This window comes from Canis lupus, chromosome 1 (genome assembly GCF_011100685.1).
Source record: "Canis lupus familiaris isolate Mischka breed German Shepherd chromosome 1, alternate assembly UU_Cfam_GSD_1.0, whole genome shotgun sequence".
NCBI classification, from domain to species: domain Eukaryota; kingdom Metazoa; phylum Chordata; class Mammalia; order Carnivora; family Canidae; genus Canis; species Canis lupus.
Window position 1 is genome coordinate 76,103,005 of NC_049222.1, and position 18,767 is coordinate 76,121,771.

General features: G+C 41.6%; 1 protein-coding gene across 1 annotated transcript; it reads left to right on the plus strand.

Annotated features, from left to right (window-relative positions):
* Positions 1–4,457: 4,457 nt before the first annotated feature.
* C1H9orf64 (chromosome 1 C9orf64 homolog) lies at positions 4,458–16,717 on the plus strand. The gene is made up of 4 exons (XM_038526968.1): positions 4,458–4,970; positions 5,724–5,983; positions 11,168–11,363; positions 15,710–16,717. The coding sequence occupies exons 1-4, from the start codon at positions 4,634–4,636 to the stop codon at positions 15,940–15,942; spliced, it is 1,026 nt and encodes a 341-aa protein (XP_038382896.1). The 5' UTR covers positions 4,458–4,633; the 3' UTR covers positions 15,943–16,717.
* The last annotated feature ends 2,050 nt before the right edge of the window (positions 16,718–18,767 follow it).

Genomic DNA, 18,767 nt, shown 5'->3' on the forward strand with positions numbered 1-18,767 from the left:
TGGCTCAGCGATTGAGCATCTGCCTTTGGCTCAGGGCCTGATCCCAGGATCCAGGATCAAGTCACACATCAGGCTCCCTGTGAGGAGCCTGCTTCTCCCTCTGCCTCTCTCTCTCTGCGTCTCTCATGAATAAATAAATAAAACCATAAAAAAAAAAATCACCTCTTTGATGACCTTTTAGTCTTGTGCATGACTTGTAAGCGAACATCAGTAGAACTCAGAAAATCTCTCAAGGGCTGTGTAGTTTGTTGCACAACTCTGGTGTGTGTGTCTGTTTTAACGTTTTATTTATTTGAGGGATGCTTGGATGGCTCAGTCAGTTAGGCATCCGCCTTTGGCTCAGGTCATGATCCCAGGGTCCTGGGATGGAGCCTTGTGTCCGGCTTCCTGCTCCAGGGGGAGCATGCTTCTCCCTCTCTTTGCTGCTCCTCCTGTTTATGCTCTTTGAGAGAAAGAGAGAGAACACAAGCAGGGGGAGGGGCAGAGGGAAAGGGAGAAGCAGACTCTGCTGAGCAGGGAGGAGGGAGACACAGGGCTGGATACCAGGACCCTGAGATGACAGCCTGAGCCGAAGGCAGATGCTGAACCAATTGAGCCACCCATGCACCCCTCTGTTGTGTTTTCTAGATAGCAAGGAAAACAATAGATTACTCATTTATTATTAAAGGATAAAATCCAGGAACAACCAGATAGACATATAGGGCAAATTATATGAAAAGGGGCAAAAAGTTTCCATGCTCTTCTGAGCATGTCATTCTCCTCAAACCTCTAAGTGTTCATCAAACTGGAAGTTTTGCACTGTTTTTTGTTTTTTGTTTTTTTTTTTTTTTTTTTATGATGTTTGGTTCTTCCCCCTGAGTAGGAAATACTAATTTCTCTAGTTAAAGGCAAACTATGGTTCAAAAATTCTAATTGAATTTGAACTGAAATAATCATGTTAATGATTTATGTTGGAGATTATATATTTATTCCATTATAACTAAATATTTCAAAGCATAAACTATTTAAGAGTCAGAGTTTTCACCAGAAAGAGTCCATTCTATCCCTAACCCAAAGCCTGTAGATGGAACATTTTACACACAGTAAGAGAGTAGGAAGAGAAAAAGCTTTGAATGCTGCTAAGAAAACCAGGATAATATAATGCCCCAGGAGCCTAGAGTAAATTTCAAGGAAGTGGTCCATTTAAATGCTATAAATGGATAAAGCAAGGAGGAAAGGAACAGAGGAAAATTACTGCACTAGTGAACTGTATCTCTTTTCTCCTAAGCCTTCTTGGATCTTTTGTCTGTTGATCACTTCAGGAGAGTCAGGGGAAATGAAAATAATTGAGATGTCCTGTCTTCAAAAATCCATTTTACTTCTCTGCTTTCCTTCCACATATCTGAAAAATTAGTCTCCTAGCAATGTCTACTGTCCATCCATTGCACATGACAACTTTTGCAACTTTTCCTCAAGAATACCTCTTACCCCACCATTTCTTTAAGTTTCTGCCATAGTCTATCATGAGAGAAAATAACAGATGGAGCAGTGATTGTTGCCAATGCATGACATTTAATTTAGCTATTCAGAATGATGGCTTTCTTGATGACTGGAATAATCTAGCTTGGAAATTGTGTAGGAGGGGGAAAGGTGATAGGGACACATCATTTATCATGCCTTCTCCCTTTGTTAACCCTGAAAATGCAAGTTCAGGGACTATTTAGAGGTCATCTTGATCTTCTCTTCAAAAGCCTATGCCTGCAGAGTAGAGCTTCTGGCAAAGATTTTCAAAAGAAAAAAACTCAGCAGGCATGTTCCTTGGGCTCTTTGCCCCTTTTATTTTCATTCTTCTTTTTGTGGACACAATGCCCATAAGGATAGAGCACATCCTCCAACCATAAAGACAAAAGTCATATTCTAGGTATCCCTGGTGACAAAGCCAAGGAGCCTAGTTCCTTGCTGACATTCTCAAACAGCCATATCAGTTCTGGATTTATTATATGAGACAAACAATCCCCTTTGTAATTAGTCACTATAGTTTACTGTTGCTTGAAATATACTACTAACCAGACATTTGCATTCCTCACTAGATCATAAGAGACCATATCTGTATTTGCTACCTGTGTAAGACAGAACTTCATAGCAAGTTACAGAAAACCCAACTCAAAATTGCTTTAAATTGTAAGGAAGTTTATTAGCTCACATAACGAGATCCAAAAATGGGACAGACTCGAGAGTTGACATAATCTATTCCAGCTCCATTTCTTTGCTATTCTTTTGGCCTTATCCATGTGTTGACCTCATACGCAGGTTGCCATCAAAAGGATGGTAGCAATTTCACACCTCATATCCAAGCTCAATCATGTCCACAGGGAGTATGAATCACTTCTGGAGGTTCTCCTGGAAATGCTTTTCTGGAAGCATCCTTCAAGCCTATCTTGCAATTCACTGAGGTGAAGTGGGGGAACATATTTGATCCTAACCCAGCCCTTGCAAGATAGTGATCTTAGATCAGTCCAGACCATTCCTGGAGCTCATAATGCTGAGCTACATCAGCTATGGGTAAAAGGGATCCCTGAATGACATCAGGATTCTACCGGGAAGGAAGAAGGAGGGAGCGAACACCGAGTACATAATTCCCTTTTTGTATTCCTAACATCTTGTACACATATTAAAGAAATAAAGCCATCTACCACACACAATTTATGCTTTATCTCAGTAATAAGTGGAGAGAAGGAAGCATATTTTATTATTTACACTACTCTTAGTGTCTAACTCAATATCCTTAACATATTAGGAATCTAAGTTGTTGGTTTTTGTTTTCTGTCAAGAAGCCTCAGAGAAAATGGCCTCTATTATATACCCTCCTGAATTCTTTTGTAGATTGCCAGATTTTCTTGCTAATCAACCTTTTTAAAGATTTTATTTGAGGGAAAAGAGAGGGCATGAGCAGGGTGGAGCGGGTGCAGAAGGGTAGAGGGAGAGGAAGAGGGACAAGCAGACCTCCGAGTGAGTAGGGAACCACATCAGGGTGTGTGTGTATGTGTGTGGGGGGGTGCGGTGAAAAGGTTGAGGCTCTATCCCAAGGCCTCAAGATCATGACTTGAGCCAAAGTCAGACTCTTAACTGACTGAGCCACCCAGGCCCTCTCTTGCTAATCAATTTAACTCCCAAGACTTAGAGCTCCTGGGGTAGACAGGAGAAATCCCAAGTCAACAGATTTACATTTATTCAACAAGTGTATTAATGTACTAGTGACTTCTGGAAAAACAAATCACAGTGAAGTCCTTAAAGTTTCTTTTCTTAGCAAAATGAAACTGGAGATAGGAAGATATTCTTCTCTGGGGACACAGTTGTCAAACGTAAAAATTCTGAATCTTCCCCAAATTCTCCAATTCCAAGATTCGTTACTGTCAATAACTGGAGATGACTACTGTTATTTTAATAGTTGATTTTCAAAAGGGTAGGAACATTTCATATTACCCATAGAGATTTAAGCTTCTGAAGGAGAGCAAAAATACATTGCCTCTACACTAAAATTTCATCACTAGGCAAATTTGGATCATCACTAATGGATAGGGTGCCTCTCTACTCATTCTTTTAAAAAGTCTTTTTTTTTTTTTTTTTTAAGTTTGGGGCTGAAAGATGATACTTATTTCCTCTTATAATGTCTCCTCATTGGAGCCACTAACAAAGTCACCACTTGACCAGCATGGTCGGCATCGGTGAGCATGGTCCATAGAAAGTGCCCCAGACTTGGGATTAATCAAGAAGGGCTTGAATCCCACGGCTGTCACCAGGGGCGAACCACGGATCCATACAGCTTCTCCCGCAAAAAGGAGTACAGATTCTGTGAGGTTCACTAGGAGAGCACGATTCCAGGCACACGACATTAACTTCTCAATACATTTGTTTTCTCATCCGTTTCTCCGAACGTCTCAGCTTATCTGAAACGTCCATACGGCCTCCCAGTGGGCCTGGAATTTGGCACCAGAAGGGTCCAGGCTGGGAGATGGTGTTGGGGGGACCCGCCAGCCGACTACTGTCGTGGTCCGGCGGGGGCGGTTCAGCTCCCTGCCCCCTTCCCCCCTAGAACCGGCGCCGGGAGGCTCGTCCCGGCCCAGGAATCCGGACGCCGAGCGTCGCCGGCAGCGCCTGGCCCGCGTTTCGCCCGCTGCGGAGAGGGAGGGGCGGGAGACCGGGAAGGGCAGCGCCGCACAAAGCGCCTGGAGTCTCCGCGGCTCGGGCCACGGCGGCCAGCCGCACTACCAGCGCCCGGGGGGAGGCGGAAACGTCCACAAAATGGCGGAGCCGCACGCCGGGGCCGCAGGGAGCGCCGCTGCCAGCTGGCTCCCGCCGGACCCTCCAGCCAGTTTCCGGACCTTCGGAACCGGAAATGGGCCCTCGGCGCGCGCCCGGGCTGGAGTGGGCGGGGCCGCGCTCCCGGAAGTGCCTCGGGCCTTAGCCCCACGAGCGGCCCCGCGGCCTAGGGAGGGAGCCCGGAAGCTGGTCGCGTTGTCGGGTTTCCGTGCGGCCCCGGCGGGGAGGGGGATGTGCCGAGGGACCCGCGCCCTGGCCTCGCTCAGAGAGGGGAGCGAGGGCGGCCCTCCCACGCGGGGAAGCGCCGTCCACCGGTCCCAAGGGGAGTGGCGGGATGGACGGGCCCCTCGGCCCCAGGGAGTCCGCGGAATTCGTCGCGGGGAAGAGTCGGGATGTGTCCATTGACGGCGGAGGCGTGCGCAGTGTGGCCGAGCTGCTGCTTGCCAAGGCCTCGGGCCCCGAGCTGAGCCCGGGAGCCTGGAAGGCTCTTCACGAGCTGAATCCGAGGGCGGCCGACGAGGCCGCGGTCAGCTGGGTGTTCGTGACGGACACGCTCAACTTCTCCTTCTGGTCGGAGCACGACGAGCACAAATGTCTGGTGGGGTACAAGGGCAGGACGTACAGCGGGTACTGGTCCTTGTGCGCCGCGGTCAACAGAGCCCTGGACGAAGGTTGGTGCCCCTTCCCGCTCCGACCGGCCAGCGGCCCGTGAGGCTTCCATGCGCCGGGAGGGTCCCCGGGAACCAGTCGGCTCGGGGGCCTACGGGTCAGTGAGGCGAGCTGGAAGTTCTTCCTTGCTTAACATAAAGAGGTGCTTCTCTGCTTGAAAGTGAGAGAAGGGGCTGGCCTTAAGGCCTCGGTCACTGAGAGATGATCCTAGCATCATAGCAGTTAGGGGCTAAACTCAGTTTTCTTTATCTCTTTAAAAAATATTTTATTTATTTATTTATTATTCATTCATTCATTCATTCATTCATTCATTCATTCATTCATTCATGAGAGACACAGAGAGGCAGAGACCTAGGCAGAGGGAAAACCAGGCTTCCTGCGGGGAGCCCCGTGCTGGGACCCGGGATCACGACCTGAGCCAAAGGCAGATGCTCAACCACTAAGCCACCCAGGCTTTCCTGAAGTCAGTTTTTTTCTAAAGAACGCCACTTTGATGACATCTGAAGAACAAATGGACAAATATAACACATTTTATGCAGTCAAAATGCATCTGATGTAATATAGTTGTTAGAAACGGGTGAATAAAGACCGATGAGAAAATAGAAAATGAGGGGTATGCTTCTGATTTTTTAAAATCTTTTTAGTGCATTCCTGTAACACTGATTTGCTGTCATATTGCTGTATGTTGTAAAAGCAAGGGTCTGATGAGTATAAAGCTATGACAGTGTTCCTTTGCATTTTCTTTTTTCCCCAAGGGATTCCTATAACTAGTGCTTCCTACTATGCCACCGCGACCCTGGACCAGGTGAAGCATATATTCCGTTCTGACACGGACGTTCCCATGCCTTTGATAGAAGAGAGGCATCGGATTCTTAATGAAACCGGGAAAATTCTGCTTGAGAAGTTCCAAGGCTCTTTTCTTAACTGTGTCCGGAAAAGTGAAAAAAGTGCACAGAAGTTAATGCACCTGGTAGTTGAAAGCTTTCCTTCCTACAGAGACGTGACTCAGTTTGAGGTGAGCTGCTTCCGTTGAGGATTTTAGAATTCTTAGTATCTTCTGACGGTTAACTCTTTTACTTCCAGAACTCCTTTTGAGAATAAAAACTTAAGTGTTGAAGTTCATTCCTTGTGGACAAGGAACAATAACAAAGTTGTTAGTGTTTCAAAGACATTATCTTACGTTTTCTAATTATTGTACTTCCTTTACTCTTCTGTTCTTTTTCCTTTGTCCTTTTAAAATCTTTCAGACCTACAAAGCACTGAACCTTCAGTATGATGTTGCTACTCAAGGATAATGAGATCCTTTTAGAATTTCAGGAATGTTTACTTCATTGGATGAAAATCAGAATGTATTTCTAAATTCTGTCTAGTAAAGGTTTTTTTTTGAGGCTCTAATGTATGTACGTACTGTGTGTCTTCTTTTTCACACACAGAATACTTGAACAGTGTTAATTTTCTTTCTCTTTAAACAGATATACTTTTAAAATGGTAAGCATTTGGTATACCTTCCCAGTGTACACCTGGGTTCTGATTTTTGTCAAATTTCTTTTAGAATTCATTATCATTGTGTATCTTAACTGTGACAGAATTGAAAGCAACTTCAGAGGAATCACATAGTATAAATCTATTGAATAGGTTACTAATGCTTAATCATACTGAAATTTTAAAGCCACTTTTTTGTTTTTGTTTTAAGTTTGTTTGTTTATTTATTTATTTATTTATTTATTTATTTATTTATTTATTTATTCATGAAAGACAGGGAAGGAGAAGCAGGCTCCTCGCTGGGAGCCCGATGCGGGACTGAATGAATCCCAGATCCCAGAATCATGTCCTGAGCCAAAGGCAGAAGCTCAACCGCTGAGCCACCCAGTCATCCCTAAAGCCACCCTTTTGAAATAACAATTCAACAAACAAAAATAACCAATAATACTGTTTAAATCACTCTTTATGATTTACAAGGTGTTTGCATGTACACTCTCATCCAATCCACAGAAGAGCTCTGTGGGGCCTAAGGACGAGGATCAGTATAGTCCTGTTCACAGATCAGAAACCAAAGTCGAAACAGGTTAACTGGTTTATTTTAGGCCATTTAGTCAGGTAATAAATAGCTAGTTTTTCAGTTCTGCAAAGTGAGAGATACCTGGTTATGTATGTTATGATTCTTTTATTTATTTATTATTATTTTAAATTTTACTTAAATTCAATTTCCCAACATAGAGCAAGATTCTTTTAATTGCAAGCGACAAACACAAAATCAGAGAAAGCTTAAGCAAAATGAAGAATTTGAGGATTGGAACGTGTAGCATCAGGGACTGAATGCCATCAGGATTCAGTCTCTCCTCTTTTCTTCTCTTGCTCCATACTTTTTGTGACCACAGACTAGCTTTCTCCATGAAGTAGAAAAGGTTTGTGAATTTTGTTTGCATCTTATGGCTTCAACCACCAGAGAGAGGTGATGGAGTAGACACCCTCTCAGCTACTGTCCTAAAATTCCTGGGCAAATACTGATTGTATTCGCAGGGATTATGACCAATTAAGTGTGACCACAGGGTCTGTGGGTGGGGCAGAGTCGTTTCCTAGAAAAGAGGCCCTAGGCCACTACTGAACTTCATTTTGTTCTGACCAATCATTTTCCTAATGCGAGAGGTTACTTTGAGATTTATCTTTGTCTTTGAAGTATGTCATTTCAGCCTTTTTAAAAGAAATTGTGAGTCAAATTCCTTGGTTTACATTCAGGCCATCTAAGTGTACTAGCGTATAAAAAAATCAAACTGCCATTCATGTGGCTAAGAATCCATGTATTCCAGAATCAACATTGGTTGTAGCAGAAGAAGGGCTGAGAGTAAATTTAAGACGACGTCAAGGTGGAATAAATTCATGAGATCATGTAGTTTGTTTGCTTTGAAGTTGTTCTGGGTTCTATGTTTTTATGGAAGAAAGAGCAAACTTTTTTGTAGATTATAATACCAATTTAGTAAGCAATTTGCTGAGTTTCTATTTTATTACAGCACAGTGCTTTTGATTTGCTTTGTGCTGAAAGGTTCAATTTTTAAAAACCGTGCCAGAATAGAGATTCATTTTATATATATATATATATTTAATTAGCTTCTTTTTTTGTATATTTTTTTATTGGACTTCAATTTGCCAACATATAGCATAACACCCAGTACTAAGGCTGATATATGTTTTTTTTTTTTAGATTTATTTATTTATTTATTTATGATAAAGAGGCAGAGACACAGGCAGAAGGAGAAGCAGGCTCCATGCCAGGAGCCGGACATGGGACTTGATCCCGGGACTCCAGGATCACGCCCTGGGCCAAAGGCAGGCGCTAAACTGCTGAGCCACCCAGGGATCCCCTTAAATGAATGTTAGTATCTGAACTATCTCCCATCAGTACTCATTTCTAAAACACATTTAAGAAAATATTTACTTATTTGAGAGAGAGAGAACACAAGCCAGGGGAGAGGCAGAGGGAGAAGCAGACTCCCAAATGAGCAGGGAGCCTGATGTAGGACTCGATTCCAGGACACTGGGATTATGACCTGAGCTGAAGACAGACAGTTAACGGACTAAGCCACACAAACACCCCTAAAAAAACAAAAAAATCTCCAAAACATAACAAAAATCATGCTTAAGGATTCTGACACTTTTTTTTTTAAAGATTTTATTTATTCATGAGAGACAGAGACAGAGAGGGAGAGGGAGAGAGAGAGAGAGGCAGAGACTGGCAGAGGGAGAAGCTGGCTCCATGCCGGGACCCTGATGTGGGACTGGATCCCAGGTCTCCAGGGTCAGGCCCTGGACTGAAGGTGGCCTAAACCGCTGAGCCACCCGGGCTGCCTGGATTCTGACACTTTCTTAAAGGAATATTATATTTTTTATTTTTTTCAAAAGATTATCATTAGTGTTAACAAAAGCAGCATATTTTCTGTGATTCCTAACATAGCACTTGAGCACATAGTGGGTGCTCACTTAATGTTTTGATTAGTCAATTTATTTTATTTTTTTTAAAGATTTTATTTATTTATTTATAGAGATGCAGAGAGAGAGAGAGGCAGAGACACAGGCAAAGGGAGAAGCAGGCTCCATGCAGGAGCATGATGCAGGACTCCCAGGATCACACTCTGGGCCCAAGGCGGCACTAAACGGCTGAGCCACCGGGGCTACCCAAATTAGAAAATTTTAATTCAGACAGATTTTAGATCAGTGATTTCCCAACCTGGTATTCCAGAATCAGGAAGCTTTAAAATTCAGATATATTTCCAAAGCAACTCTGATTTAGAGCATATAGTAGCAATGTAAAAGTCCCAATGAAGAAATTGGCTTTGGGATACTTGGGTGGCTCAGTGGTTGAGCGACTGCCTTTGGCTCAGGGCGTGATCCTGGGATTCAGGATCGAGTCCTATATCAGGCTCCCCACTGAGGAGCCCTCTGCCTGTGTCTCTCATGAATAAATAAGTCTTAAAAAAAAATTGGTTTCCCTCAGGTTGTCTTTATTCTGTCATACTGATAAATGTGCATAAAAATCATGAACTTTTTTGATACTATAATCAGTCTTATTTTATGGGGGCACTGGATGGCTTAGCAGATAGCTTGCTTCTCCCTTGCCTCCCTACTTGAGCTTTCTCTCGCTATCTCTGTCTCTGTCTCTCTCTCTCTCAAAAAATAAAATCTCTAAAAAAACAAAAACATTTTGGGCACCTCGTGGCTCAGTGGTTGAGGGTCTGCCTTTGGCTCAGGTCAAGATCCCAGGGTCCTGGGAACGAGTCCTGCATCGGGTTCCCCACAGGGAGCCTGATTCTCCCTCTGCCTCTCTCTCTGAGTCTCTCATGAATAAATAAATAAAGTATTTTAAAAAAGAAACATTTTGTTACTCTTAAGCATTTGTAATTCTTGACCTTTCTATTTTGTTCGTGATAAATTTGTTGAAGAAAATCAACTCATGGTCATGGATTATTTTCATTGATAATTATTTTATAAAGGTAACTATTTTGAACATATTTTATCACTAAACAATATATTTTTTAAAGATTTATTTATTCATGAGATACACACACACAGAGGCAGAGACACAGGCAGAGGGAGAAGCAGGCTCCATGCAGGGAGCCGGATAAGGGACTCGATCCTGGATTCTGGGATCAGGCCCTAAGCTGAAGGCAGACGCTCAACTGCTGGGCCACCCAGGCGTCCCATCACCAAGCACTATTATGGAAAATGTAGGGAATTTTTATTTTGGATTTGTTGGTAATATCAGTGATATAAATTAATATTTTAGAAATTAAGAATTTTATTACTAAAATCATTTGATGACTAAAACCGTATCAGCTTGTTAAAAAAATTTTTTTTTTTTTTTTTGTTAAAATGTTTTATAGATGACTTGAATTTATTTTTGGACTCCTCACTTGAATCTTATTCTTTTTTTTTTTTTTTTTTTTTGAATCTTATTCTTTGTTTTGTTTTTTGCAAGGGTATTATAATTTTTTTTAAAGATTTTATTTATTCATGAGAACACACAGAGAGAGAGGCAGAGACACAGGCAGAGGGAGAAGCAGGCTCCATGCAGGGAGTCCGACGTGGGACTTGATCCCAGGTCTCCAGGATCACACCCTGGGCTGAAGGCGGCGCTAAATGCTGAGCTACCTGGGCTGCCCTATGTCTTTATCTTTGAAATACATTTCTCATATTAACTGAAAGACTGCAGTTAAAAAAATGAATGTTGTGATTCTCTTCAGAGATGAGTTTAAGGATGATTATTTTCTTTATACTTTTCTATATTTTATACAATTAACGTGAATTATGTTGCAATCAGAAAAATTTAAGAAGCTTCCTAAAGAGATACTGTCTAGCCATTAAAAAGAATAAGTGGATGCATTACAGTGATACAGAAATATGTATATGAAATATATGTATATGAAATAATGTCATTGAAAAAGAACAGTAAATAATACCACAGTTACCACAATTGTATTTTATGTGCCTTGAAAAATATAGGAAGTAAATTTGGAGTGAAAGAGATAATTTAATATTTATTAGACTCTCTTTTTTTTTTCCTATAAAAGGTGCATAAATTCTTACTAACAGTTAAAATTATTGCACCCTTGAGAAATGTTTTCAACCTGTGCCTTTTATTTTTTTTAATAGCATACATGAAGCTTTTGGATACTCAGGTAACATTTATATTCTTTTCATTCATCAGGGGAAAAGAATTTCTTTTTACAAACGGGCCCAAATCCTCGTGGCAGATACGTGGAGTGTGTTAGAGGGGAAAGGAGACGGCTGCTTTACAGACATCTCCAGTATCACCATGTTTGCTGACTATAGATTACCTCAGGTTCTTGCTCACCTGGGAGCCCTGAAATACTCCAAGGAACTACTAGAAAAGCTTCTTAGAGGTTTGCTAGTTTAATTAAGACATTCTTTGTCATACTGTGAATTGTGTTTGAGTCTGTCTCGTTTCTTTCACAGTTCTCCTTTCCTTAAAAAACAAAACAAAACAAAAAACCACCACTGTTTGTTGTTAAAAGCACTTGTGAAGAAAAATGCAGGAGGCAAACAAAATGCTTTTTGTTTTTATTTACACTGTGGAATGTAGGAAATGACCCTCCTTAGACATTCTAATTTCTGAGCTTCATAATAAAATGAAACTAAAATTTCTATTCCCCCAAAGGTGAGTGACAAGCAGGCGACAGATGCAAGGCTCATCAGGTGTAGTACTTTTTTTTTTTTTTTTAAGATTTATTTATTTATTTATTTATTCATTCAGAGAGACAGGCAGAGACATAGGCAGAGGGAGAAGCGGGCTCCATGCAGGGAGCCCAACTGGGACTCGATCCCCGGTCTCCAGGATCACGCCTTGGGCTGCAGGCGGCGCTAAACCACTGCGCCACCGGGGCTGCCCAGATGTAGTATTTAAAGAGTGCTAGTGAGGAGGTGAGGGGCATACTATGTTGTAAAATAAAAAAGGGAACATGGAGTGGATTTCAAATCAGGAGGCTCCGAGGTCTGCCACTATGTTATCTGGCATGGGTCACTCATTTTTCTAGGCTTCTTTATTTACCGTTGTTGGATTTGATTGATTCCCAGGAGTGGGAACTTTTTTATAATAGGAGAGTGTAGATAATTGTGTTTGTGTGAAAATTTGCTTTTTAAAAAAAATTTTTCCTTGAATTCTAGTTAGTTGACATAGAGTGTGATATTGGTTTCAGGAGTACAATTTAGTGATTAGCTTTATTTTTTTATTTTTTATTTTTTTAAATTTATGATAGGCACACAGTGAGAGAGAGAGAGAGGCAGAGACACAGGCAGAGGGAGAAGCAGGCTCCATGCACCGGGAGCCTGACGTGGGATTCGATCCTGGGTCTCCAGGATCGCGCCCTGGGCCAAAGGCAGGCGCCAAACCACTGCGCCACCCAGGGATCCCTGATTAGCTTTATTTTTTAAACATGTCTTTGTATAAGAAAAAATTATATAATCATAAATATTATAAATTATATTAAATATTATAAATTTGTTATATTAAATATATTGATTATGTTATATATTATAAATTTACTTATAAATTATATATTATATATGAATATATAAGTAAATATAATTATATATAATTATGTATAAATTCTATAATTTTTATGTTAATTTCTCTGGGTATAGTATTTCCAGCTACTTTTTAATTTTTTATTTTTATTTATTAAAGATTTTATTTATTTATTCATGAGACACAGAGAGAGGCAGAGACACAGGCAAAGGGAAAAGCAAGCTCCTTGCAGGGAGACCAATACAGGACTTGATCCCAGGACCCTGGGATCACGATCTGAGCCATGCAAGTGCCCCTTTTTTCTTTTTTTTAAGATTTTATTTATTTATTCATGAGAGACACACAGAGAGAGAGAGGGGCAGAGAGACACAGGCAGAGGGAGAAGCAGACTCCATGCAGGAAGCCGGACGTGGGACTGGATTCCAGGTCTCCAGGACCACACCCTGGGCTGAAGGCGGTGCTAAACCGCTGAGCCACTAGGGCTGCCCAACCCCTTTTTTCTTTATTTTTAAAAGCCAGTAGTTTTTATGACTGAATAATTTTCTCTTGTGAAATAGGTTTCAGTCACTCAAAGAATAACACAATATAAAGATACCATTATTGTGTGATTGCTTCTACCAGTGTTTTATGCTTTGGGCAGTCCATTTTGTCCCTCTGTTTCTTCATTTGAAAACTAACAAGCTGTTTTATGTCATAATGCTCATGTCCTGGATCATTAATTGTTGGATACCTTAAACATTTAAGCATTCAGGACTTTTTTCCATGTAGCCATATGCAGCTGATCTTTTTCTGGCCAGTGTATACATTGCTGGTTCCTATCTTAAACATTGTCTTGCCTGGTTTCCCTCACTCAGATTTTCTTTTTTCTAATTCAAATTCTACACATCCACAAGGGCTTAGCTCATATGCTATATCCTCCACCCAGCTTTTTCCAGTTTTTCATGATTTGTCCATCTCCTCCTCCTGAATGTTGCTAGCACCCAACTATCTCTGCTACTGTGAGGAAACCCCTGGTAAGGGAGCATCAGCATAGCTGTACGGAGTTGTGTGAATTTTCTTCTGCTGTCTATTCCAACTCCAGAGGCTCTTTTCCAGATGTCTAGCTGTAGCTGTTGTTACTGCCTCTGTTATGTCCAGCTTCTTAAAGGATACTCTTTCATCCTTAGCTAGGCTGACAACATGAACTCATTTCTTTGCCTCTTAAAGTTTATTTAAGCAAAGTTAGATTTTTTTTTCAGAAAATACTTTACTAGCAAACTAGAGGAGAAGCAAACTCTAAACATAAAGGAGCACACGCAAATACAGCACACTAATTTTCAAAGACAATCTTAAGTGAAATCTAGAACCAGGTAGCTTAACTACATGAGGTAGAATCTTCCTTAACTGCCCTTCATTGATATTTCTTCCAAATTTGAGAATAGGCTACACTTAACTTCTTTTCCTCCCTCCTCTTCTGTATATCTCCAGGACAGCCCTTGGAAGGCCTACCCAGATTTCTGTCCATTTTATCTTTTTTTTTTTTTTTAATAAATACAGTAAATACAATAAATAAATACTTTATGTTAGTGTGAATTTAGATGTTTTTTCTATCCATTTTATCTTTAAGCCATCTCATTACCAAAGGCCTATTTTTTTTACCTAATTATAAGTACTGACAATGCAGGTGGGCTAAATTTAGATTCTTCACTGTGATTCTAGGGCTGGCACCAGTCATGATATTTAAGGCCTACCCTAACCCAGTAGGACCGTACTATAACTTGATTAAATCTGCAAAGATCCTATTTACAAGTTAGGCCACATTCACATGTACCAGAAGTTAGGACTTGAATGTGACTTTTTGGGCGACACACTTCAACAGTACAGTCACTTATTGGATGGAGGGGATATAAGTAACACTATTTAAGATCCCAGGTGACAGAGTAGAACCTAGTGGGGCTGGGGCGTTATCCTGATTTTCAGTGGGTCACAGGGCCTCTTAGGTACTTTGAAGTTCTGTGGGAGGGTGCAGATAAGTGACCAGAGGCCAAATATAACCTGAAGCCATGTTGTTTGGTCTAACCAATGTTCTGAGCACTTTTAGTTACTAACCCTTGACAATCGAGATTTTTTAAAAATTAGATTTCACATGAAATCAGACTTTTTTAAAGTAGGCACCATGCCCAACTTGGGGCTTGAACTCAACAACCCTATGGATCTTGAGGTCAGGAGTTGCATACCCTACTAACAGAGCCAGCCAGGTGCCTCAAAAATCAAACCTTCTGACTTCTATTGTGAAAGGAGAGAAATACAGGAACACTGGATCTACCTTTATTTTTTTATTTTTAAAGATTTTATTTATTTATGAGAGACACAGGCAGAGGGAGAAGTAGGCTCCATGCAGGGAGCTCGACGTGGGACTCGATCCCGGGTCTCCAGGATCAGGCCCTGGGCTGAAGGTGGTGGTAAACTGCTGAGCCACCTGGGTTGCTCTGGATCTACCTTTAGACAGGGTAGCACACGTTCTATAGCTCACGACAGCTTGCCTGTGGCTGCTGCATTCACTTTGTCCCCTTGATCCTCATAGGCAGTTGAGTTGATGAGCCCAGTTCTGGTCTGAGTGGCAAAGCACAGCCAGTGCCCATCTTGCATGGTTCAGATATACCCCAGAGATGGGCACTGAAGATACTGCCAGTCCTGTGGAGCTCGGCTATGTAATCAAGAAGAGCCTGAGTGAAGGATCCTGAATCCAAAGAACAGTGGTAGTCTTCTCTTTGCTCAGGTCAACAAAGTTGATTTCCTAGGCTCTCCTTGATGCACTGAGTATGTACCTAAGACAATGCTCAGTTTTCAAGAGAGGGAGGGGGATACTGTTTACCTGGCCCCCTTGGAGTTCTCCAACGTTTGGAATATTTTTTTCTGACATCAAACCCAATTTTAAATCCTTTGTTTTCAAGAATTTAATAATCTTGTCATATTTTTAAATTTATGGTTACCCCGTGTTCATTCAGCAAATATTTATTAGGGAGCTGGTGTGTGCAAGGTGCTGTGCCAGGTCCCAGGAATATTGACACAAGCCAGACACAGTCCCTGCCCTTGTGGACCTTGCAATTTGAATTAATGCCTCAGTTTAGAAGTGGTTTAAATTACCAAAAATAAATAAAATCTGAGTAGATCTTGTATCATTGGTGCTCAGTACTTCTTGCTCTGTTTTTTTCCCCCTTGCAGGAGAAATGTTCTCGTATGGGGATAGGCAAGAAGTGGAAATCAGAGGATGCTCACTTTGGTGTGTTGAACTGATCCGGGATTGTCTTCTGGAGCTTATTGAAGAAAAGGGTGAAAAAAACAGCAGAGAGATCAATTCCATTCTTCTGGATTATTACCTGTGGGACTACGCCCGTGATCACAGGGAAGACATGAAGGGAATTCCCTTTCATCGCACACGCTGCATATATTATTGATCCAAAGTGCAAACGGACTCAAAGAAAACTTGCCTTTTTGTGTCACATAATCATTTGTACAGTTTTACCTTAATATTAAGAGAAAGTAGCAGAGGTTACAGCAACAAGAAGATTGATTACCCAGTCTCACTTAAATTTTTCTGACCTATTCACTCTGTATTCCCAACTTTGTATTTTTGTTGAGTTTTGATCATATTTTCCCTGTCTATGGGCACACAACAGGAATAGTGAAGGAACTATAATGCTCTCTTTAAATCTCACATCTCTTAAAATTAATCATGCCTTGGAACGCCTGGGTGGCTCAGTGGTTGAGCATCTGCCTTTGGCTCAGGTCAGATCCCGGAGTCCTGGAGTCCTGGGATCAAGTCCTGCATCAGGCTCCCTGCGGGGAAGCTGCTTCTCTTTCTGCCTATGTCTCTGCCTCTCTGTGTGTGTGTCTCTCATGAATAAATAAATAAAATCTTAAAAAAAATTAATCATGCATTAAAATGTGATTAGTCATCAGTGATTATATTTCACCCATTCAATTGTTTTTTTTTTTTCCTCAAAGTGTAGTAATTTCTTAATCATTTGATATGGGGGGGAGGTTAGGGTCTTTGCTGTATGAATGCTGCTACTCCTGTACAAATCAATCTTGACAGCTTATTTTAAAATTTATTGGTATTGACAATGAGTTTTGTACATACTGATTTTCAGTTTTGGAAATCTCTAGTATTTTTTTTTTTCAGTGTAACTATATCGAAATTGAATAAAGGTTTTGAAATTTTTTCTTAAACCCAGAATGGATTATTTCATTAAAATAGAATTTACCACATATAATCTTGAAAGGTTTACAGTGAGGGGTGGCTGTCTGTCAGTTAAGCGTCCTTAACTCTCCATCTCAGCTTAGGTCTTGATCTCAGGGTTGTGAGTTTAAGCCCTGCTGTTGGGTTCCACGCTGGGCATAGAGCTTACTTAAAAAATTTTTTTTAAAAACCGTTTATAGTGAGTTTGATTATTTGCTTTGTGTTGTGGCAATCTCATTACCTACTAAGCACTCATTTGCCACTTTCATCCCCACCTTCCTTGTAACAATCTTGAATTCTGTTAGCTATCAACCTAGCTCCTTTCACTGTGTGAAAGAGAAAAGGTATCCTTTCCCCAAGCACTTTACTGCCATCTGCTGAAAATTTATCGTACTAACCTTATAAATGACCATGAACGTGAATGTGCCCCTCCCCTGCCCTTGTGCCCATATACCACCCCACCACCCCACCCCTGCTTCCGCCCTGTTGCACTGCACAACTTGCACCACCATAAGTAGGGCTTTGTACTTATCCCTCCCCGTGTGACACAAGGAAGGTGATCCCATCTTCATTCCAAAAGGTAGAGCACTTAATATGAATAGTTTATTTATGGTAATCCTATTCTCTGCCTGTGATAGCTTTAGTAATGGGTATATAATCTCATTCTGACATGGGAGGGGAAGTCTGAGGCAAATCTCATGGGAAAAGATGTCTCTTTGAAGAAAGAGATCTAGAAGAAGGTTCTAGAAGAAGGTTCCTCTTCATCCTCTGAGCAGTGTTCTGTCTAAACCTGGTACCGGAAGCTGTAGTAGCCATCATGTGGAGCCAGAGCCCTGCGCCCCCTGCCCTGCCTGAACCTGTCCGGGCTATGGACTTCATTCCTGAGGGAATAAACACACGACCTATTGTCATCATTTTGCATTAGTCATAACCAATAGTTTCCGAATTCACTTGCTCTCAGGAGATGACTCCTGCCGCCCTTCCTGCCCCCTCTCTCTCCTGCCTACCCCTGTCCCTTTTCTTCCCTGTCTTCCTTTTTTTTCTCTTCTTTCTCTTTTTTTTCCTCCTCCTACTCCTCCCTCTTCTCCCCTCTCTTGTTCCTCCTTCAGGCTCAGCCAGCTCTGGGCTTCCTGTTTTCCTAATCCATCATGGAAAGATGGGGAAGGCAGTTCAGTGATGCTCTTTAATGCCCAAGACACAGCTGTCTTTTCTCTTGTGCCACTGTGAATAGCTTGGACTGATGACCCAAAATGACCCCCTAATCTGGGCAGCAGGGCTGAAAAGCCATGAAGCTGAAGAGTGTGAGCATTGCCAGGAAGGTTCTAACAGCTACCACAGGCGTTTTTGCCTTCGTGTCACTGACCAGAACTTAATCATATGACCACAACTAACTGCCAAGGAGGGCAGGAAAGAAATCTCTCTTGTAGGCATTGGGTGCCAGCTAAGTTGTGTAAGAAGTATGAGTGGATATTGCCAAACAGCAAGTTTTCAGCACCACGCATGGGTTTTATTTTCATACCTGATACAAGCTACGAATTTAAATACCACTTCACCTAATGGTTTTAACAGCTGATGATCATTTTGCAGACCTATTATGTCATTGGGGATTGCAAAATAGTAATGTTCTAACATTTTGGTTTTATGGGTTTGCGCAAGGATAACCCCTCCAGGGATTTGAGGGTAGTCTGGGGGAACGTAACATGGAGCTGGCCCTTGGCATTCCAGAAGATTGAGAATATTGAAATAGGATCTAGAAAGAGGTGGGTTTTGGTTTTGGTTTTGGTTTTTGGTGTTTTTGTTGTTGTTGTGTTGATTCATTTTGCATACCCTCTTGAAAGCAATTAATGAAAAAATGTGCACAGCTCCAGGAGTCCCCTCATCACAGCCCTCCATTCAGAGAAGTGTTTAATTTAATTTACCGCTAGAGGATTTCTTCCTTTTCAGTGCATGCAGTTCTTGGTCCTGCTGCTTGGAAGAATGAAGAGGAAGACCAGATGAGGAGTGGTGGGTAGCAATGCTTATTGATTGATAAAGTTTATT